The sequence below is a fragment of the Zalophus californianus genome, chromosome 2 (assembly GCF_009762305.2).
Source record: "Zalophus californianus isolate mZalCal1 chromosome 2, mZalCal1.pri.v2, whole genome shotgun sequence".
In the NCBI taxonomy this organism is placed as follows: Eukaryota; Metazoa; Chordata; class Mammalia; order Carnivora; family Otariidae; genus Zalophus; species Zalophus californianus.
Genome location: NC_045596.1, coordinates 93,802,370 through 93,822,319, shown reverse-complemented (window position 1 = coordinate 93,822,319; position 19,950 = coordinate 93,802,370). Strand labels below are relative to the sequence as shown.

At 34.6% G+C, this 19,950-nt stretch overlaps 1 protein-coding gene across 12 annotated transcripts in view; it reads left to right on the top strand.

Annotated features, from left to right (window-relative positions):
• The window catches only part of CAMK2D (calcium/calmodulin dependent protein kinase II delta), a 315,365-nt gene that overhangs the window by 2,035 nt on the left and 293,380 nt on the right, over positions 1-19,950 (top strand). For all 12 annotated transcript variants that reach the window (XM_027600484.2, XM_027600483.2, XM_027600478.2 and 9 more), the window contains exon 2: positions 256-350. In XM_027600484.2, coding sequence (XP_027456285.1) covers positions 256-350 — 95 coding nt within the window. The remainder of the gene's footprint in view (positions 1-255; positions 351-19,950) is intronic.

Below are 19,950 nucleotides of genomic sequence, written 5' to 3'. Positions count from 1 at the left end.
GCCATCATAATTGGCAGTTCCTTTCATTTTGTTGATTAATAATGTGTGCTCCCAGTTAAATAAAATTTACTTTTACTCTTCAACATTAAAGAAGGTTTGGATTTCCAGGAAGAATCGTTCGTTTTCTGGATATTACTGTAGTGCACTGATATTTTACAAATCACTAAATGCAATAAAAATGCTCAGATTGTTGTAATTTTTTAAAGGGATATCAGAGCTGATTATATTGATGACATGCTAATTATTGGTTTTCAGGGGGGCTTTCTCAGTGGTGAGAAGATGTATGAAAATCCCTACTGGACAAGAATATGCTGCCAAAATTATCAACACCAAAAAGCTTTCTGCAAGGGGTGGGTATTTTCAACCACATATACAGTATATGTTAATTTTGTATTTGTCATGTTGATGTTGGTTCTGTTCTGTAGATATATAGTTATAATTGAACTGTAGATTTAGGTGTCCTATTACATTTTGAGATTATTTCCTTCCAGAATGCTTCTTGGTATGTATAGTTTAAAAGTGAACACATGAATTTTAACAACAAATTATTAAATAATTACAACTGTCCTATGAGCAATAGCATACGTAACTATATTTTAGAGCAAATAAGTGTCACTGAGTGCATTTTGCCTTTAGCTGTGCTGTGAAATAACTTTCAGAAATACCCTGGAATGGAAAAATATAAGTCTCACAGCTGTCATTATTCTCTTTTGCTTTTGAGAGGAAAAATAGGTCATAGCTCAGTTGAATCATATTTCAGTTGTAGTTACACTTGAACTTAGTTCAACAAGGTATATTTAACAGTAATAGCTTTGGGAGGAAAAATTTATCATTGCTATATTCTAGGAAGTTTAGCTGGATTTTGATGAGTCTGTGTGCAGTCCAGACCTTTACTGGATCTTCCACATTAAGGCTTCTCATGGACTCCTGTAATGTATTTTACACATGCTTTATAGCCACAGAGATAATTCTTATCATAAAATAGCTGTTGACATAAGCACAAAACTTAAAGGGACCTCACTGCATTCTTTCTATTTTGTTGAACCTCATGCAAAAGTACTTACACTGAAATGTTAGGCATTCTAATTATTGTGAGCACGTGTCTAAGGTATTTCCATGGGAATTTATGGTTTAATGAAATTTAAGTGAAATTAAAATGCACAAAATGCCACAGTATAAGCCCATTTCAGTGACCTGGTTTATTTTAAGTAATGAGAGAAGAAATTCTATTAGGGTTAGATTGCCTCACTTAATTTGTCTTCTAAAGAACCCTGCTTCCTAGTATCCTGGTATCCTTGTATTTGATCTCTGCCGTGATTTCTCCCCCTATCTGTTACAAACTCTCCCTTTACATATACTGGAGGTTTAGATTGGCATTTCAGTTTATTCATTTGAGCGAGATTTTGTTGTGATTTCCTGCATCAGGTTTTAACAGCATTCTGAGGAAAGTCTGTGTGCTAAAGTAAGCAGTACCATGGCTTCATAGCCTGAGAACTGAGAAGCACGTTATGCTCAATTAGATTCCCCTTTCCCTCTTCTCTCCAAAGGAAGGTTCTTAACAGTCAAAAGGAGTTGCTAAACTGTAAATGACATTTTAGTTTTTAAAAAGAAAAAAATGAAAATGTGTAATTCTTTCAGTGCTTACATGTTTTGTTTTCTTCCTGTGTGCCAGGTACTTTTGGCAAGAGTAGGGGTATCAGTTTTTTGGAGGCATTACAATACCTATCCAAAATCTCTCGGTGGCTTTAAACTTTCTCTCAAAATAAATCAGTCTTGTGCTTCACTTCTACTGATTTCCTTAATTAGAGTCATCCCTCTTCATCTACCCTAATTCCTACTCCCTACGTCAGAAAGGCAAATACACGTGTCTCTGCTCACATACATTTTATTTTCCTTTCTTCTGCCTCCGGTCTATGGAAGATAAGTTGTCTCTAACCAGATGGGATTCCTTCTTCCTGCCAGTGTTCCTCACCTGCTCATACTGTGCTTTAAAGTGCTATCTACACCCAAAGCCACCTTGCCTCATCTGGATTCAGTGATTCCAATTATATTTAGGAAGAGTAATTAGGGTGAAGTGCTAGAAGACATCCTTCTTCTCCTTCTCCAGTTTTCTTTCCTTGTGACTTTGGACAAGTTTCTTAACCTGCTATGTTCACCCTTCTGAGGAGTGAGGTGGTAAATAAGCAGGTGTTGGAACTAAATGCCCTGGGTTTAAATTCTGATTCCCCTACCTATTAGCTGTGTAATCTTGGGCAATTTATGTATTTTTGATGAGCCTTCGTTTTCTTACTGTAAAATGGAGTAATAATGTAACCCTTCCTTTTATAGGGTTTGTGAGGAGTGAATTAATATAGTATAGAAGAGCACCTGATACATAATATGTATTCAGTGAATATTAGCTGCTATTATTATCCCTTGGGTTGTTGTAAGGATCAGATGAGATTACTTACATGAAAGAATGTGAAAATTATAAATCCAGGGGCAGCCTTGATTTAGCTGTGAGAACCCAATTTGAATCTTGGCTTTAGTACTTAGTGTGTAAATTTGGTTTAGTTACTTACCTTTTCTTGATCTTAGGTTCTTCATCAATAAAATGGGGCAAAAATAGTCATAGTGTATCATGGATTGTTTTGAGGATTCAGTGAATTTTATGAGAATCACTTCTTAATTGCAAAGTACTATGTCAATTTTACCTATTACTGCTCACTTGTAAAATATTACAGTACTTTCCTGTAAAACATTCAATTTATTTTATCACCACCACAATTAGAGCTGCTTATAGCATATTTATATCTTTAAATGTGTACATTTGTTTAAACTATACCCATATTAAGTTACAAACTCTTAAAAACGCTTTCATTGTTTAATATAATATTTCACAGCATTGAGGACATAGGTGGGGCTCAATACAGAGTGACTAGGATCAAATGTGGCTATTAAATGGTTTGTAAAGTTAAATACTTAGTTTATTTAACAAGTGAATACTAGATGTAATCTATAAAGTAGTATATTAAGAACATATGCTTTAAAATATGAACATTGCTTTAAAAACACTCCCTTCTCAGACTATAATAATCCTTAAAATGATCTTTGCAGAAAATTTTAAGATAATATATTTAAAAGGAAATTAGAATGATATGTAAATTAGCATACATTATTTTCCTTAATGTACTGATTTGTTTTCTTTTGGCTGTGCATAGCACTTTTTGTGGAGCATATAATTTTTTGTCCAAATTTTTGTTTGTATTATTTAAAATGCCATGCCTTTGTAAATCTGAGCTTTAAGCCTGTTTGTTTTAAAGATCAGGCAGGTCCTCCAACTCAAATAATGTTCTTTAAATGTAGTATTACAACTGAAAAAGAAAGGCCATTGTCAATACATTTAAGACCACGAGGGATTGCCAAAAATTTGGCTATATTCCTGCACAAATTTGCGCATCCAACTATACTGTCACCCAGACATTTTTCCTGTGCCTAGATGTTAATGGATTTCCAGCAGACAGTTTCAGTTGCATTTTCTCTCAGCTGTTAGTTGCACAAACCGTATTTGGGAGACTCAGAGTCTGTTGAAGAATTTCTTCCCTTTTGCGTTAACACGTGCATGCACAGAGCATTCATTATGAGATACTGATCAGATAATCTATCTCATATATAGTTTGGCTTGTTTTAAAAATAAATAATGTAGAAAAGTTTCAAACATTTTATATGAAATTTCTTAAGTTTTTCATTAGATGGGATTAGAAGACATGCTTAATAAATGGTGGCTAGTGATGATAGAATTTTATCTCCTGTTTTTACCATGGGAAGTAGAAATTATATCATTTTGGTCCCAGACAATTAGGTTGGTACTTAACAAATGCTAATTTGCTCTGCGGTTTTCATACTTTGTTGATTTTGACATGTTTATAACTGTAACGTATTGTCAGGTTATGCGAAGTCCATGAAGGGTTGTGATTACAGTTCAGAATCCAGTGGACTGATGGTTCTGATAGCAGATTTCTTTAGAAATAGTATTTGTGATTATTTCACATTTTAAAGGCTCCCTGTGGTAAAAGATTTTTTTTATGGTAGTAATGACTTCTTGATGTTCATTTTCCAATGTAATTTTTGATCATTAGTAACCACTTTTTATTACATGGGGTCTGGTATGCCACAGTCATTGTATTTGTAAAATGTAAACTACAGTAGAAGCTTGAAATAGTATGCTATTACAAATTTTTCTACTCCCTTGGTAAAGTTAAAAAAAAGACTTCATTTTATATTTCTGTAATACTTCACAGATATAACACAATTAAATCATTTGGCATTCTTTGATTTTTGCTAGTTTTGTTAATTCCCAAATTGATGATCTTTGTAGACTATGAATCAGGACTTTATAAAACTAGTTGACCATGTACACCAAATTAGGTCTCATTTATGAAATCTAAATGTTGCATTTATGTCCTTAAATAGTCTTTTTTTATGTTATAATAGAGATGTCAATAACTCCTGCTACTTTTTTTTTTCTTCCTTGGCATTCAGGCAGTCAAGAAATTACTGTCATTTTTCAGCCTTATGGTTACTTGTCTTAAATTGGAAAGCAGAACTGAGATGTTATAGATGAATCAAATTGTTCTGATTATACATTATTGATTTGGCAATTTGGAGCTAATTGGGCAAATTAATTTTTTTGAAAGTTTCTTGGAGCAGTGTTTTAAGACAAAACTAGTAAATTATTTTTATTTTTGCATATGGAATTTCTATGGCTCTTTAATTATTGGGCCCCAAAGTGGCATGTATCATTTTTAGCATTTAGTGTCCTTTAGTTATGTTTAGTTGTATTTGCATTCTGACATAGATTTTGATACTAGATATCTATTTTCCTCTTTTGGTGAATGAGAATATTATTGTTGTCCAGACTGGTTAGGAGATAAAAATGTAAATCTGCTTTTCTAGGAAATAATAATCTTTTCTGTATTCCAGCATCATTAAAATAGGCGAACTTAATAAAGAAGGTGGTTGTCAGATACCTTACTGTGATATTAATAACTAGTGTCAACCTCTGCCTGACTGATCATGCAGTAGGAATTAACACCTGGAGAACCTTCATTGTTTATACAATTAGATTAATACCTTTCATTTCCCTTGAAATATTGAATCAACTTGGTGTAAAAATTAGTAAATTTTTATGGGCCCTTTTAAGGTTAATAATCATGAATTGTTATAAAGTACATACTAGGATGGTCTTGGGCATTTAACTTCATTTGTTAACTAGAATTTTATTTAATTTTTAAAAGTCTTTTTCTTGGGCTGATACCATGGCAGACTAACCCCTAGTGTATGTAGGGCTGAGTTGGCATTTTTCTTTCTTTTTTTTTTTTTTTTTTTAACATCTGTCTCTCTGCATTTATTAGGGTACGGTGTACACAGTGTTGTTTTTTTTTATTATTGACAATTAGTTAATGATTGTTTAGTAAATTGCACTGTTATACATTAAGTGGAGTCTTAGCAATATTTTTACTCTAAACACAAAACCTTTGTAGTAATTTACATTTCATACTACTTTATAGATTACTAAGCACATTCACATATGTGGCCTTATTTTATTTTTATTTAATAAATATTGAATGAGTACAGTAGGCAGAGTGTTAGGAAAAGTAAGTCTATCTACACAAATAGACATCATAGAAGACATAAATGGTTTAAATCTAGCATGAATAAAGTGCTGTTGATTTTCAAAGGAGGGAAAGATTATTTCTGCCTGAAGAGATAAAGAAGGGCTTTTATATAATATAGATTTAAATACATTTTTAAAACTATAATGCAGATAGGGCTCAAGGACCAAAGTCTAAATAAACAATTTGGAGAGATTATTCAGGGCCTTTCATAAAAAGGGCTACATCTTACACATCTTTTTTTCTTGGTGCACCATATAGAATTGAGTATTTCTTTGGGAAAATATATTTAGAGTTCCAACTTGTGAGAGAAGATAGTGTTTTAAGTGCTGCAGTAACTTAAAATCAAACTGAAGTTTGACAGTCCCTCTGTGCTGTTTTCTGGAAGGAAAACAATGGAGTGAAAAATCTTATTAAAACAGTAGGAAAACGATTACAGAAGAATGAAGTGTTTTGGTAAACTTAATTGATTAACTGATTGAAAATATCTCAATATACAATAAGTTCCTAGGATTACTTCTTCTAAATGATTCACATGTTGCCGAAAAGAAAAACTCAGTCCTTAACCAAAGCAGAGAGGTACTCAGAAAGGCATTCTATTTCTCTGGCTCATCTTGTTTAACCAGTGAAGGATGGAAGACAAATGTTTGCTGTTTTGTTGTTTCTTCTTAGACAACACTGTTGTATGTGTCAGATTTATACAAAAATGTGGCAAGTGAAAGGAAAAATATAAAACTGTCAAGTTTTATAAATATTTTATAAAATTTTATAAAATTTATAAATTATAAAACTTGACAGCTTTATATTACTATGTTGGAAAAATAACAGGTGCAGCAAGTCATTTAGGTATATAGATGATATTGTCATGTAATATTTATGAACTGTTGATTCTACCTAAGAGTCTTTTTTTAGTTAGATTACATAGGGATTAAAAAAATTTTTATTACATAAAATCTTATATATGAAATTATATTTTATATAGTATGAAACAGTAAGCACCCAATAAACCTCCACTCAATAGCTAGAGTATTCCCTCTACTTTTGAAGCTACCTGTATGTTCTTTTCTGATCCCCATCTCTTGCCTTGCTCCAAGAGTTAATCACTATCTCTTTGTTTAGGAGAGAAATCTCTTTTTATTTCTCCATGCCCTGGAACTTTTTAATTAATCGGTTGATTTCAGTTGGCCGATCAGTTACCAATGGAAAATCTATGCTCTCATTATCTAGATATATTTAATTGTATGGTATATGTATATGTATTGTACATGCATAAATTTATGGAATAAACTGTATTCTCATATTAGTATATAATTTTACCCTATCCCTTAAGGCAAGGGAAGGCTTAAATTATTTGGAATTTATATAGTAATAGGAAATTATTTTCTCCTTATGTCTTTTTGAAACAATTTCATTAATGATGATGCCTACACATTAAAATAAAACAAGAGCAAGTTATATAAAACTACCTTATTATAGGTAAATTTAGTTAGTGAAAATTAGATTTTTATTCTATCTTATAGAGAAGTTGTAGAGTTGAAATATGCCACATCGTGGCGTTAGTGTTTAAATTAAAATGTGATATTTTGGTAAAGAAATACTTCTGTGATTTTTGGAGACTGTGTTCTGATAACTTGAATTTCTGCTGTTAAGTGTATTCATTAGTAATCCAGGCCCAAACTCTACTCCTCCCTGGTGGACTCAGTAATTTCCTCCTTCTATGAATGGTGCCATAATTTTCCTGGACTTTCAAGCTTGCTTGATTTTCTTTCTTTTCCTTAACCCATCTCAACACTTTCCATCTCTTCCTTTTTCACCAGTCTAACTTGAGCTCTTTTTTTCTTCAGCTCTTTTAAACAGCTTCCTAAACAGGTTCTCCAGCTGACAATTCCCACGTTTTGTTTTGTTTTGTTTTGTTGTTTTTCATTTATTCAGTTCATCATTACCCACTGTGCTGGGCATCTTGATAAATTTTAGGGATACAGAGGTGAAAGATAGAGATCTCCCCTCAAGTATTTTGTGGTCTATTCGTGTGAATGATAACCTGGCAAGTACAGTATAGTTTTTGAGGACTATAATAGAATTATGGACAGGGCTTTCATATAGATACAGGCTGGAGGAGGTTGTTATTACAGATTTCTTGAAGAGATGTGTGAGATTGTGTTTTTGAATGGCAATTGAGCCTGGTAGAGGAGGGAGAAATGGTTGTCCAGGCAAAGTAAGCAGCCTGTTCAAAGGAAGGGAGAAAGTTCTGGCTCCACCCTCCAGAAAGAATGAGTACATCTAGTCTTGTTGAAATCCTTCTTTAAGACTCCATTCAGGTGCTGCTGCTTCCATGATGCTGTCTCTAACTTATTCTCCACCCTTCCTTTCCTTCTCTGGGCTGAAGTGATTCTTTTCCTACTCCTCTGAATAGCTTTTTCATGTTTCTTAAGCAGCTGATCTCACATTTCTCCTTTTGTATTTTATATATGTTGTAGCTTTCAAACATCTTGTGGACATTTTTAAGCTTATCTTTGAATCTGTGCCTGGCACAGTAATTACAGTATTGAAGATACTTGTAAATGTTTGTTGAGTGAGTGGACAAATGGATGAGTAAGCAAATAAGATTCTGTGTCTAGAAGAAGACATATGCTTAACAAAGACAGACCTGTGACAGATAAAGTAAGTGAAAATTGAGTTAAGGCTTCATGTCAAATGGAATACACTAACTCTGTAAAATAATTTTTAATTCATAAATTATTTTATTAGTTCCTTGATGACAAATTATGCTTTTTTTGGAAAGAGTTTTGTATAATTTAGTAAGTTTTTGAGCAACTGTAAATTCTTACTGCTGTTTTTTATCATGTAATATAAAGTGGCTCAATGATTAGGGGTTATCATTTTCATGGTCTGTGTGTCCATTGGTACCACTTCAGTAATGCCATACACATGCTATCATTACATTATTTTAAATGTTTGAAAATAACCAATTTTGAATTTAAAGATGGACAGAAAAGATAAACTAATAGGAAATTATTTAAAAAATTCGTGAGAGTGGCACGTGGATGGCTCAGTCGGTTAAGCATCCAACTCTTGATTTTGGCTCAGGGTCCTGGGACTGAGTCCTGAGTCACGCTCCATGCTCAGCTCAGAGTCTGCTTGGGCTGCTCTCTTTCTGCCCCTCCCCCACTCATGCTCTCTCTCTATGTCTCTCTAAAATAAATAAAATCTTTAAAAAATAAAAAGTTCATGAGAAGTGAGTAATCAGGAAGTGTCAGTAAAGAGCAAACTTAAAAGAAGATAGATGCATACTTTTTGTACCCAGAGTGACTGACTTACCATGTATAAATTTTCACAAAAGCATGCAAAAAACTGATGAAAAGAGATGGAAAGGTTTTTTTTTTTTTTTTTTTTTTGCATGAATTAGTGAGTACAGCAAGATCTGTTGGAAGCTATTAAATAAGGTGGATTGTGAGATTTTACAGCCTTGAGTCATTAGGGATGAACAGCTGATAAGAGGAATAGCAACTTCTTGTCAACCTCACATTTTGTTTTATTTAGCTTTGGGGCAATACAAAAAAAAAAATTAAGTGCCTAAGTGGAAGATAAAGGAGAGGAGGATAATTAGAGTTTTTATTATTATTATTTATTATCAACCAGTATCGTAAAAGTGCCCTAAGGAATTCCATTGGTGTTTATAAACAAGGAGAGTTTTAGATAGTCTCTACAGTTGCGGTGTTAGATTAATAACTTGCAAAAAATGTTTATAGGTTTCTGTTCAAAACCAAAAGTAAGATGTTTAATATTCTCTGCCGGAATTCCCAGTGTCTAGATTAGTACCTGGTACCCTTCACAGACACCTATTGAATAAAATGAATGATTGCATGACTCCCAAACTGCATCATTTTATGATTAATGAATACACATTTAGGGACCAAGAACTTTTAACAGTAAGATTTGTATACATTATTTCCAACTATTGCCTTTTCAAAAAAATTTTTTAAGGAAAGCTCACAATTGCACAGATTAATTCTTTGATATAATTTAGCACAAGCTGGTGCTTGGAAAATAGTCATTTATTTCCATCATTAAGTAATGGGAATTTACTCATTTACTCATCTACTACTTAGAAGATAACTTCATTTTAGATATTTAACCTCCCTAGCTAAGTTCAACCATGCAATATGTTCTCTCCGTTTTTAAAAGGATCTTACAGCTGTAAAAAAAAAAATTGTAAGATTTCCCCAGTTTATTAATTTAAGGACTGTATAAGTCAAAGGAGGAAATATTGTTTTACTTTCTCTATAATTTATAAAATTCATGGTAGAATATATTCGAGTTGAGGTAGGAGCTTTGCTGAGGAGAAAATCTTCTGTTGACTTCAAAAGCAGTGATTTAAGGTTGATATAGTCATTAGAATATAGGTTGGAAAAAATTCTAATTCCAGATTACAAGCAGAAATTTGAGGGTCATGGTCCACTTCTGTTCTCCTGAGTGTAGATCTCCCGATTTCAGGCCATTTTATCATTTTAGTAGAATTGGAGAGGGCAAAGAAAAAACTGTCAAAGAGAAAAGTTTGCCTTCTACAGAAATAGGATTGAGGCTTACTTTTCTCTAATACTTGTGTGATCTGGAAATCATTTTTGGAAAAAACTTTTGGGTTGACTGCTTCCTATGCATCTTTATGTTCAGGAAAAGGGCAAACAAAATTGTTAACCTTAGCTGGTTTGAAAGAAAAAAATTATGTTTTATATTGACAACCAATTACTGGATTGCCTGTAGCTTTGTAACCTTCATTTAGTCCTGATAATCATAGTGTCTATATTCTGCCAATGACATAATAAAGAGAGGGTCCTAAGGCATGAACAGGGATGGCTGAAGGATCACTGGGATAGTTTATCTTTTAAAATAGTAATGATCCCTAAAAATTGAATTCATATTTGTTGAACTTTTGCAAACTTTATTAGAGACTTTAAGGTATATGTTTTGAATAATCCAAATGGAATAAATCCAAATTTAGAAAGGCCGGCATTAGAAATATTCTGTGAACACACACAAGGTCAGTTTTAAAAATAGCTCTTAGCTTTGAGAGGATAATTTCTCCCCACCCTTCATGAAAATGTTTTATTCAGAGCTTCAATAACAAGCTTTGAAAAAAAAAAGTGTTGCGGAGAGGGAGTGTGAAATGAGTCCTTTGAAAAATTCTTGTATTTAGCATCTTTCATTCAGGGGTCTTAAGACATTACCTAATGAGTCTCCTAGTACTTCTGGGGGGCGGGTAAGGGACATTCAGGGATTCTTGTGCCCAGGGCTGTAAGGCCTGCCATCCCCAAGTAGCATGTTGCAGCTGTTTCGTGGTGCACATCACATTCCCTCCAGAGCCAGAGCCGGGAAATAGAGGAGGCAGTATTACCCAGCTGAACGAGCATAGGGGCAGAGAGATTTAGGTAGTAAGGAGTTAATTACCTAATTTGGAATTTGGTTAAGTCTCTGGGTCAGTAGCCTTATTCCTACAAAAATGTTCTATCATTTGATATCCTGCTTATCCCCAAGAAAATAAACTCTACCTCACTTTTCATCTGTGTGACTATGTACCTTTGGAAGTTTAACATTTAATACTGAGGAATATGATAGTTAATGTGTACTGTTGTTGAGGGAGGAAGGGAAGGCTAGCATTTTCTAAAAGATGGTAGAAGAGAACCATTTGTATTATTCTTGGGCAAAGCAAGCTGTAAGGGACATAGAAATACTGAAACGTGGTCAGTTCCCACAAAGAACTTACAGCCTGGTTTGGAGAATAGGAGACACACATAATTATAGAAGAGATAAAGATGAGTAGCAGAAGAATGTAATATGATGATTCAGTGTACTGAAATGACATTTAGTTGTGGAAACAAGCAAAGTAATAATGAGGAAGTAGAAATTAAGTGGGTGGATAGAAGGAAGGAAGAAGAACAAAGACACTGGGGTCATATAACATTCAGGGAAGAACCAAAAATACCTGTTTAAGCAAAAGATAGATAATCTGGGGGCATCTGAGTGGCTCAGTTGGTTAAGCGTCTGGCTTTGGTTCAGGTCATGATCTCAGGGTCCTGGGTTGGAGCCGTGTGTTGGGCTCCCTGATCAGCAGGGAGTCTGCTTCTCCCTCTCCCTCTGCCCCTCCCCCCTACTCATGCTCTCTCTCCATCTCAAATAAATAAATCTTAAAAAAAATAATCTATGGGAAATCAGGAAAAAAAGCTTAGGGACCGCCTGTGTGGCACAGTTGGTTAAGCACCCGACTCTTGGTTTTAGCTGGGGTCACGATTTCAGGGTCATAATTTTGGGGTGGTAATCTCAGGGTTGTGAACTGGAGCCCCATGTAGTGTCAGGCTCCACACTCAGCAGGAAGTCTGCTTAAGACTCTTTCTCCCTCTCCCTCTACCCCTCTCCCCACTGGATGCACGTGCTCCCTCCCCTCCTTTCACTCTCTCAAATCTTTTAAAAGAATAAAAGCTTAAAACCACGTAAAGTGTTTGATTGCCACGCCGAGATTATTGTCTTAAATATGTGAAGACACATTAAAGAGGGCATCTAGGACATTATTTGGCAGCAGTGAATAAGCAGGATGGATTGGCGAAGAATGTGAGATACTGAGTTCTGAAACCTTAAGATACGAAAGGATAAGGAAGAGAGAGGATATAAGCATAACTGAGGTTTGAAATCTGAATAATGAGGAATGTAATTTTCATGTAACAAATTAAGTCAAAATCAACTGATCTTGATAAAGATGATGAATTGACATGTGTTTGATGTACAAGCAACATATTCAGGTTGGAAGATCTAAAAGACCACTGGGTGCCTGGGTGGCTCAGTCGGTTAAGTGTCTGCCTTCGGCTCAGGTCATAATCCCGGGGTCCTAGGATCGAGTCCTGAATCAGGCTCCCTGCTCTGTGGGGAGCCTGCCTCTCTCTCTCTCTCTCTCTCTCTCTCTCTCTCTGTCTCTCTGTGTCTCATGAATAAATTAAAAAAAAATCTTTAAAAAAAAAAGATCTAAAAGACCACTGAAAATTGGGTGTGATCCTTTAGGAGGGGCTTAGGAAGCAGGGCAATATATTGCATTGGTTAAGAGCATTGGCTCTGAAATCAGATTGCTAGGGTTCAAGACCTGGCTCTACTACTTCCTAGTCCTTGTGACCTTGGGCAAACTTCCTGATTTCTCCAAGCCTTGGTCTCCTTACCTATAAAACAGCAATAATCAATTTAGCTACTATTTGTGATTTGTCTGCCCAGAGTCGATGGTAAAACACGCACTAGTGGAAAAGGTTGGAAAGGGGAGAATATAGAAAGAAAGGAATGGAGAGCCTAAGACAGTGGTATGGGGGAATACATCCATTTTAATGGATGAAGGGAGGAAATAGGACTAGAGTAAGAAATGGAAAGATATGTCAAAAAAGGAGGAGGAAACTGGGAGAGTTCAGTGCTTTGACTCTGAGGGAGAGAAGTTTTGCAAAGGAGGGGATGGTGATAAAACACATTCAGCGTGATTGAGAAGTAGAGAGAAATAAAGACTGCGAAAAGGGTTTTCATTTGGCAGAATTTCAGTAGTGTTCAGAAAGAGATCATGAGGATTGGGCCAATTTGTTATTCATCCCTACATTCTTGTAACTGAGCATATAATATGAAATATAATAGGTATTTAATAAGTATTTGCTGAATGAATAAAGAAAAATTATTTCTTGGGATTAAAGAATAAATGGAGATAACATGAAAAACCTTGCTTGTTTTATAAAACAGTCAAAAAGAGCCAGACATACTCAGGAGTAATTCCAGGGATTAGCCAGGTCAAGGGAATTAGCTTTGGTGATAAATAAAGCTGAAGCTTATTTGGAGGAAGAGAGACAAAAATTAGTAAGGAATAGAAAGACTGATAATGCAAGACAAAAGTGTAAAATTTATTGGGCAGCCATGGAGACTGTTGGGTGCTAGTGGGAACAGATTTGTTTAGGAAGAAAGACATTCTTCCTCTAGAGCTAGCAGGATAGCAGGAGAATGAGAAGGTAGCATACATGCTGAGATGTTTTGAGATGAAGGAGACCGTTACAGTTCAGTTGAGACTAATAGAAATAGAAGTAGGATTGAGACCTTGGGGAGAACATATTTGTTATGGTCTTTGGGGGTTGTAGAGAAGAGTCCACCAAAAGTATTATGCAGTGGATCATTAACAGGTATAGCTAACATGAATCTAGCCCCATAGTGACCAGAGAGGTATCTAGGAACCCATTAGGGCTTGACAAGGTGAGGCAGTGGGGATCCTGGTGCTTTTTAAACATTTAAGGAGAAAAAGCCCCCCCCTTTTAAACACATTAATTTTCCTTAGTTTGTATAGCTAGTAAGAATAGAGCAGCTAGAATTTAAAACCCAACCCTAAGTAATAGCAAAAGCCCTTGCCGTTGTCATTCTATTTTGTTCTCTCTGGGTACATCCAGCAGGAGAGATGAGGTAGGGAGGCAGTTAGAAAACAGAAGCTTGGGAAGAAAATTTTATTCTACAAGAATGACAGAATAATTCCATTTAGGAATGTTTGGTGGCAGATTTCTTTTTTTATCTGAAAGAGAAGCCTGGGGATCTTCAATTCAGAATCTGAATTTCCCTTATTTCTATTCAATTTCATTCAATTTCTCTGCATAAACAAAAGCCTCTGCAGGCAGCTTTTAATGGTTCAGAGTTGTACATAATTTCATCAGTAGGAAGGCACTGTTTATGTAGAAAAATTACTGCAGATCAGGAATATGAAGAAAATTCCAGGCCAAAGGACCAAGGTGACAACGAGCTTGCACAGGGATAGGAAGAAAGTAATCATAGCTGGAGTGTAATTAGCAAGGAGGAAAGAGGCACACAATGATCTTGGGAGGTAGGCGGAGGACAGATTTCGTAGAGCCCTTTGGCCAATGTTAGGGAATATGCAACTTATTTTAAAAGCAGTCATAAACCATTTTGAGGATGTGCAGCAGGGAAGTGATGTGACCAGCTTTTGGCTTAAAACATCTTTCTCTGGCTGCCAGGTGGAAGATAAATTGTAAGGATATGTGAATGAGAGCAAGACTAGGAGAGTCTTGCAGTCTATGGGAGATGTGAAGATAGGGGGGAAGATATTTTTTGGAAGGAGAAAATATAGGACTTGCTACTGGAAAGATTGTGAGATATGAAGGAAAATGAAGAGGCATGACTACTGGACTTATGGCTGACTCAACTATCTAATGGTGGTACTGTTAACTGAGATGGAGAATAGTGGAGTAGAATTGGATTGTGGTGGGAAATCAGGAGTTAAGGTTTTGACATTAAATGTGACTCCTCAACCCCAAAAAGAAACCTCTTATTTTTTTAGCAGTTATTCCCCATTCTTGCTTCTCCTCGTCTCCTTCAACTCCAGGCAACCACTAATCTATTTTCTTTCTCTATAGATTCATTTTTTTTCTGGGCATTTCATATTAAGTAGAATCATACATTATATAGTCTTCTCTGATTGGCTTCTTTCATTTAGGATAATGTTTTCAAGGTTCATTCATGTTGTAGCACATTTTATTATTGAATAACGTTACATCTTATGGATATAGCACATTTTGTTTATCCATCCATCAGTTGATGAACATTTGGTTTGTTTCCACTTTTCAGCTACTATGAGTAATGCTGCTATGAGCACTTGTGTCCCAAGTTTTTTGTATAGACCTATGTTTTTATTTCTCTCACATATATACCTAGGAGTGGAGGAAATACTATACACATGCAAACATACACACACATACATTGAAGAAATGTAAAGTGAAGAGTTTATGACATAGATAGTACTCTATAGTTATAGTGTAAGAATTATTGGTTATTAACCTGATTAATTTGCATTATGAAACATGTGTATGTAACAAATAGGTAACAAAGTATTATAATTTAGAAATTTTGATGTGAGATAAAAATGGAAATAGTTTCAGTGTAAGAAAGTGAATTATGACCTTTTTCCCTTCATGTGTAGGAATAGAGATATAACAAGTAAAAAGGTCTTTATTTAACCATTATTTTAAAATAGCTGTGACCAGAGTTGAAAGGAACATCTGTTTCGTGTCAAAGAATCATCCAATCTGTCTATTCCTGTGTGATCTCTTTACTCATGTTCGCTGTTACTAGAAAGAATTTGGCATGGGGATCATTATTTGTATCGGGGCTTTTGTTAGAATATTGATGCAGATAGGTATTTTTCTGTTGATTGAATGGAAAGTGTGGTTAAATTCTTATCCTAGACCTACCCCTTCTGTTCCCCCTTTGTCAGAGAGGTGCCTGTTTCTGCATGTTACTTTCCAGGCTGTGGTACATACTCATAATCTGTTGATAGTGGTATAAAATTTGCTAGGATTTTTGCTTTTGAGGTGGGAACTGTTTTGGGGAATGCTTGGGGCAGCAGGGGCCGTGAGGGCTGAGATAAGTAGGCTGAAGTTGTCTTTCACTAAAATCTCAGATTAACTGATAATCAGTGAGAAGTTTCATTTTCATCTTCTACATTGAAAAGTGAATTTAGATTTGGTGAAGGCCTAAGAATGCGGCACCCTGCCTTTCTTTCCCATGAAATTTGGATGACAAATTTGTTTTCTTTTTGCAGCATTGTATTTTCTTGACCTGCCTGATAATACAAGATTAACCCATCTATGGAGTATTTCCATGTGCTGTACTTCTAAATGCTGTAAACATTTTAGGAATGGAAAAGAACTATGGAAGTTGCTTTTTAGAAGGGATATTCTAATACACAATTAATACTTATTTTTCATAACATTAAAACCCTGCTTTGCACTGATGGCAGGACATTTTTGGGTGGGTTCTATATTGTATAGTTTAATAATTTGATGTGTATTTTCAAATGAGTTAATAAGTATTGTTCCCCACATTACATCTTTCATAAAATGCTGTAATTAATTTTAAAGACTAGGTTAGATTAATAGGCTTTTAAGTCACAGTTGACTTTGCTCAGGAAATTTTTGGTGACATGGAGAAATCCATACTGGAAAAGTTTGCCTTAGTATTTGAAAGAGTGAATATCTGGTAAAGTTATTTCATTCTGTTTTTTAGTATCATATTTTTCATTCAGACCATGTGTATATGAATGGAAGCATAATAGAGGCATGCATTATGTAGTCTTTTTGAATACACACACACAGTTCCTAAGAAGAAGATGTAGAAATTATGAAAAGAACTACTTATTTTTGCCAGAATCCAAGTAGGACAACAACACATTAAAAATATTTTGTGTATTTGTTCATTATGCAATATCCTATTTTCATTTTAAAAAATCAGGTTGGCAAGTCAGCTGGAAATACGAGACTGGCTAACTTTCCCACACATTCTTTCTCCCTTGTGGGTTTTTATATGGGTATATTTAAACAGCCACATGAAACCATTATTTGTGGAAGATGGATTGGAGGGGAACATCTACAGACCGTCTTGTATAATATTCAGGGCTAATTTAGGGAGAATTATCAGAAAACAAAGTACAGTGATTTCATAAATAGGCATTTAATTTGTTTCATCTAGCTTAGTTTTTCCTTCTCACAAGTGATTTTCAAAGAAATACATTGATTATTTGCTCATTCTGTGCGTGTGCGACATATAAAAGCTGTGATTTACCATTTCTTTCGTACAGAGTTGTAAACTTTAATTTCTGACATCAGCGAGATGACCTTAAGCAATTTGCTTAATGTTTTGTTATTTGAAAGCCTAATTTGGATTTGTGAGAAATGAGGGAATCTGCAAGGCACATTGTCTTGAAATCTACCATTTTAATCATTTTTAAGTATATAGTTCAGCGGTGTAAGTACATTCACATTGTTCTGCAACCATCACCAGTATCCATCTCTAGAATTGTTTTATCTTCTCTTACTGAAAACTCCATACCCATTAAACAGTAGCTCTCAATTCTGTCCTCCCCTTAGCCCAATTCTCTTCTCCCCCTTGCCCCTGGCAACCACCAGTGTTCCTTCTGCCTCTGAATTTGACTACTCTAGGGACCTCATTCATATAAGCGAACTCCTGCATTGTTTGTCCTTTTGTGACTGGCTTATTTCACCTAGTGTAATATCCTCAGGGTACATCCATGTTGTAGCATGTGTCAGAATTTTCTTCCTTTTTAAGGCTGAATAATATTGTTGTATCGATATACCACATTTTGTTTATCCATTCATCTGTTGGTGAACACTTAGGTTGCTCCCACCTTTTGGCAATTTTGAACAGTAGGGATTTTTAAGAGTGCTATCTAAAGAGCTATTTATGATAATTAAATTGAATGTTCTAATTGGGTGAAATAAAGGAGGGAAAGGTGAAGGAATATATATTATATACCTTATAATTTTGATTTCTTGATTATACACAGGAATGTGTGGGGTTGTTTTACCCCAAGATTCTTTTCTCATTTTGTAAACTGCTTATGTTGAATATTCTACTACAATGAATAGAGGTATTACAGTAAAAATCATGATGCATATTTATTTATCTGAAAAGAAAAATGGAATTCTTTATACTATACATATTTAACATTCTGATGCAGTTTGCCAGTTCTAAACTCTGATTTGTATTTTGACTTTTTAGTGTAGTAATGTGATTTAATAAGATGAGCCAGAGAGATATTTTTGCCTTTTCTAACACTTAGCTTTGCAGTATATATATATTTTTTTGCCCTTGCTCTGGTTTTCATAATTACTTTTCATTTAACTAGTTTTATCATATTAATGTTAATATGAATGAAAGACCATAGTGTTTTATGTTTTCAAATCTAAAATGTCATGTACTGTTGTTGAAGAAATGTTGGTTTGTTGAGTGCCTAATTGCAGTGATATGGAGTATTGTCTGTGTCCTAGACTTGTAAAGTATCTGCAAATTTTTGTTTTTGTATTTTTTAAGGATTTATTTGAGCAAGTGATCAGATCATGGTTCCACTGCCTGTAAGTGATAGGTTTATTATTCAAAGATGGCCTTTACCCCAAATACACTCTTACACAATTACGAGGCTGTTAGTAGGTGGAGTTCTTTTTATTCTGATGATGAATCTGATAGACTTCTAATTGAGTATGGGTTGTAGATGAGGAGATAACTTCTTTCTAAATAACCTCCATATGTATGTCCTTGCTCAGGAGTTATATAAAGTTGGTAGAGCCTCTTTAAGTCTTTCTGATGATCTAACAAAGAAGATAAAAGGATATTTTAAATTTTTATTATTTCTGATATTCAAAAGATTAGCTACTTTCTTTTGTAGAAAGTTATGGGAACGCATTTTCTGTTGCCGTTTGCAGTGGTGAGAGTGCTAATATATTTATATAAATATAGTTTCTTTAATGCCATTTGGCTTTTATCTGTCTACTTGAGTCTCCTTTCTTTAATTTTTTTTTTTATTAAGTAAACTCTGTGCCCAACATGGGCTTGAACTCATGACCCCAAGATAAAGAGCTGTGTGTTCCACTGACGGAGCCAGCAGGTGCCCAGAGTCTCCTTTTCATTTTTCCTTTCTTTCTAATTGCTTTATGTTAAGTGTAAAAATTTCTCAGCCGCCTTATTGTTTCTTAGAAAAATGCTATTTATTAAGTTACTGCAGCTCTATTTTAATCTTTCTGAGCTTCATTTCATTATTAGAATAGGAATAACCCTTGTCTTGTGTATCTCTTGGGTTTATTGGGAAAATCAAATGATTTAATATGAAAGCACTCTGCAAATTATAAAACACCATATACATTTTATTTATCTCTATAAAATATATATAGTTGCATATTATACAAGTTTTTTAAAGACAGAATTTCACATATACTATTCCCTATATGTTATTCTGACTAGGCTCCTATATGCTATTGGTATTGCAGTTTCTCTGATAGGCAAATTGTGTTGTTTTGTGTGTGTGTGTGTTTAGTTCTTATGTTTCTTGAATCATTTTCAGAATATTAATTTGGTGATTTTACATGGTAACCTAGAAGTTTACCATATAAAATAATTTAAAAATCCTGGCTCACTTAAGTTGATTTTTTTTTTCTGCCTTTCCCCATCTCCCCCCCCCCCCCCATCTTCCTAAAGCTGTTAGGAGTAAAATTGATTTAAAAAACATTTTGAAGCATTTAAAAAGATTGTGTTTGCATTTTGGTCTTGTTTTCCCTTTGTATTAACATGAGTGCATATATTGTATTTAGAGAAATATGTGTTCACAGTAAAATGTGTTTTCCCATCAGCTTTTCAAATTGCTGTATCTTGTTGATTATGAAAGCCTTGTCATTTTAATAACCAGTCTTTCTAGGCTGTCAGCTAGTTCTTGAAATGGTAA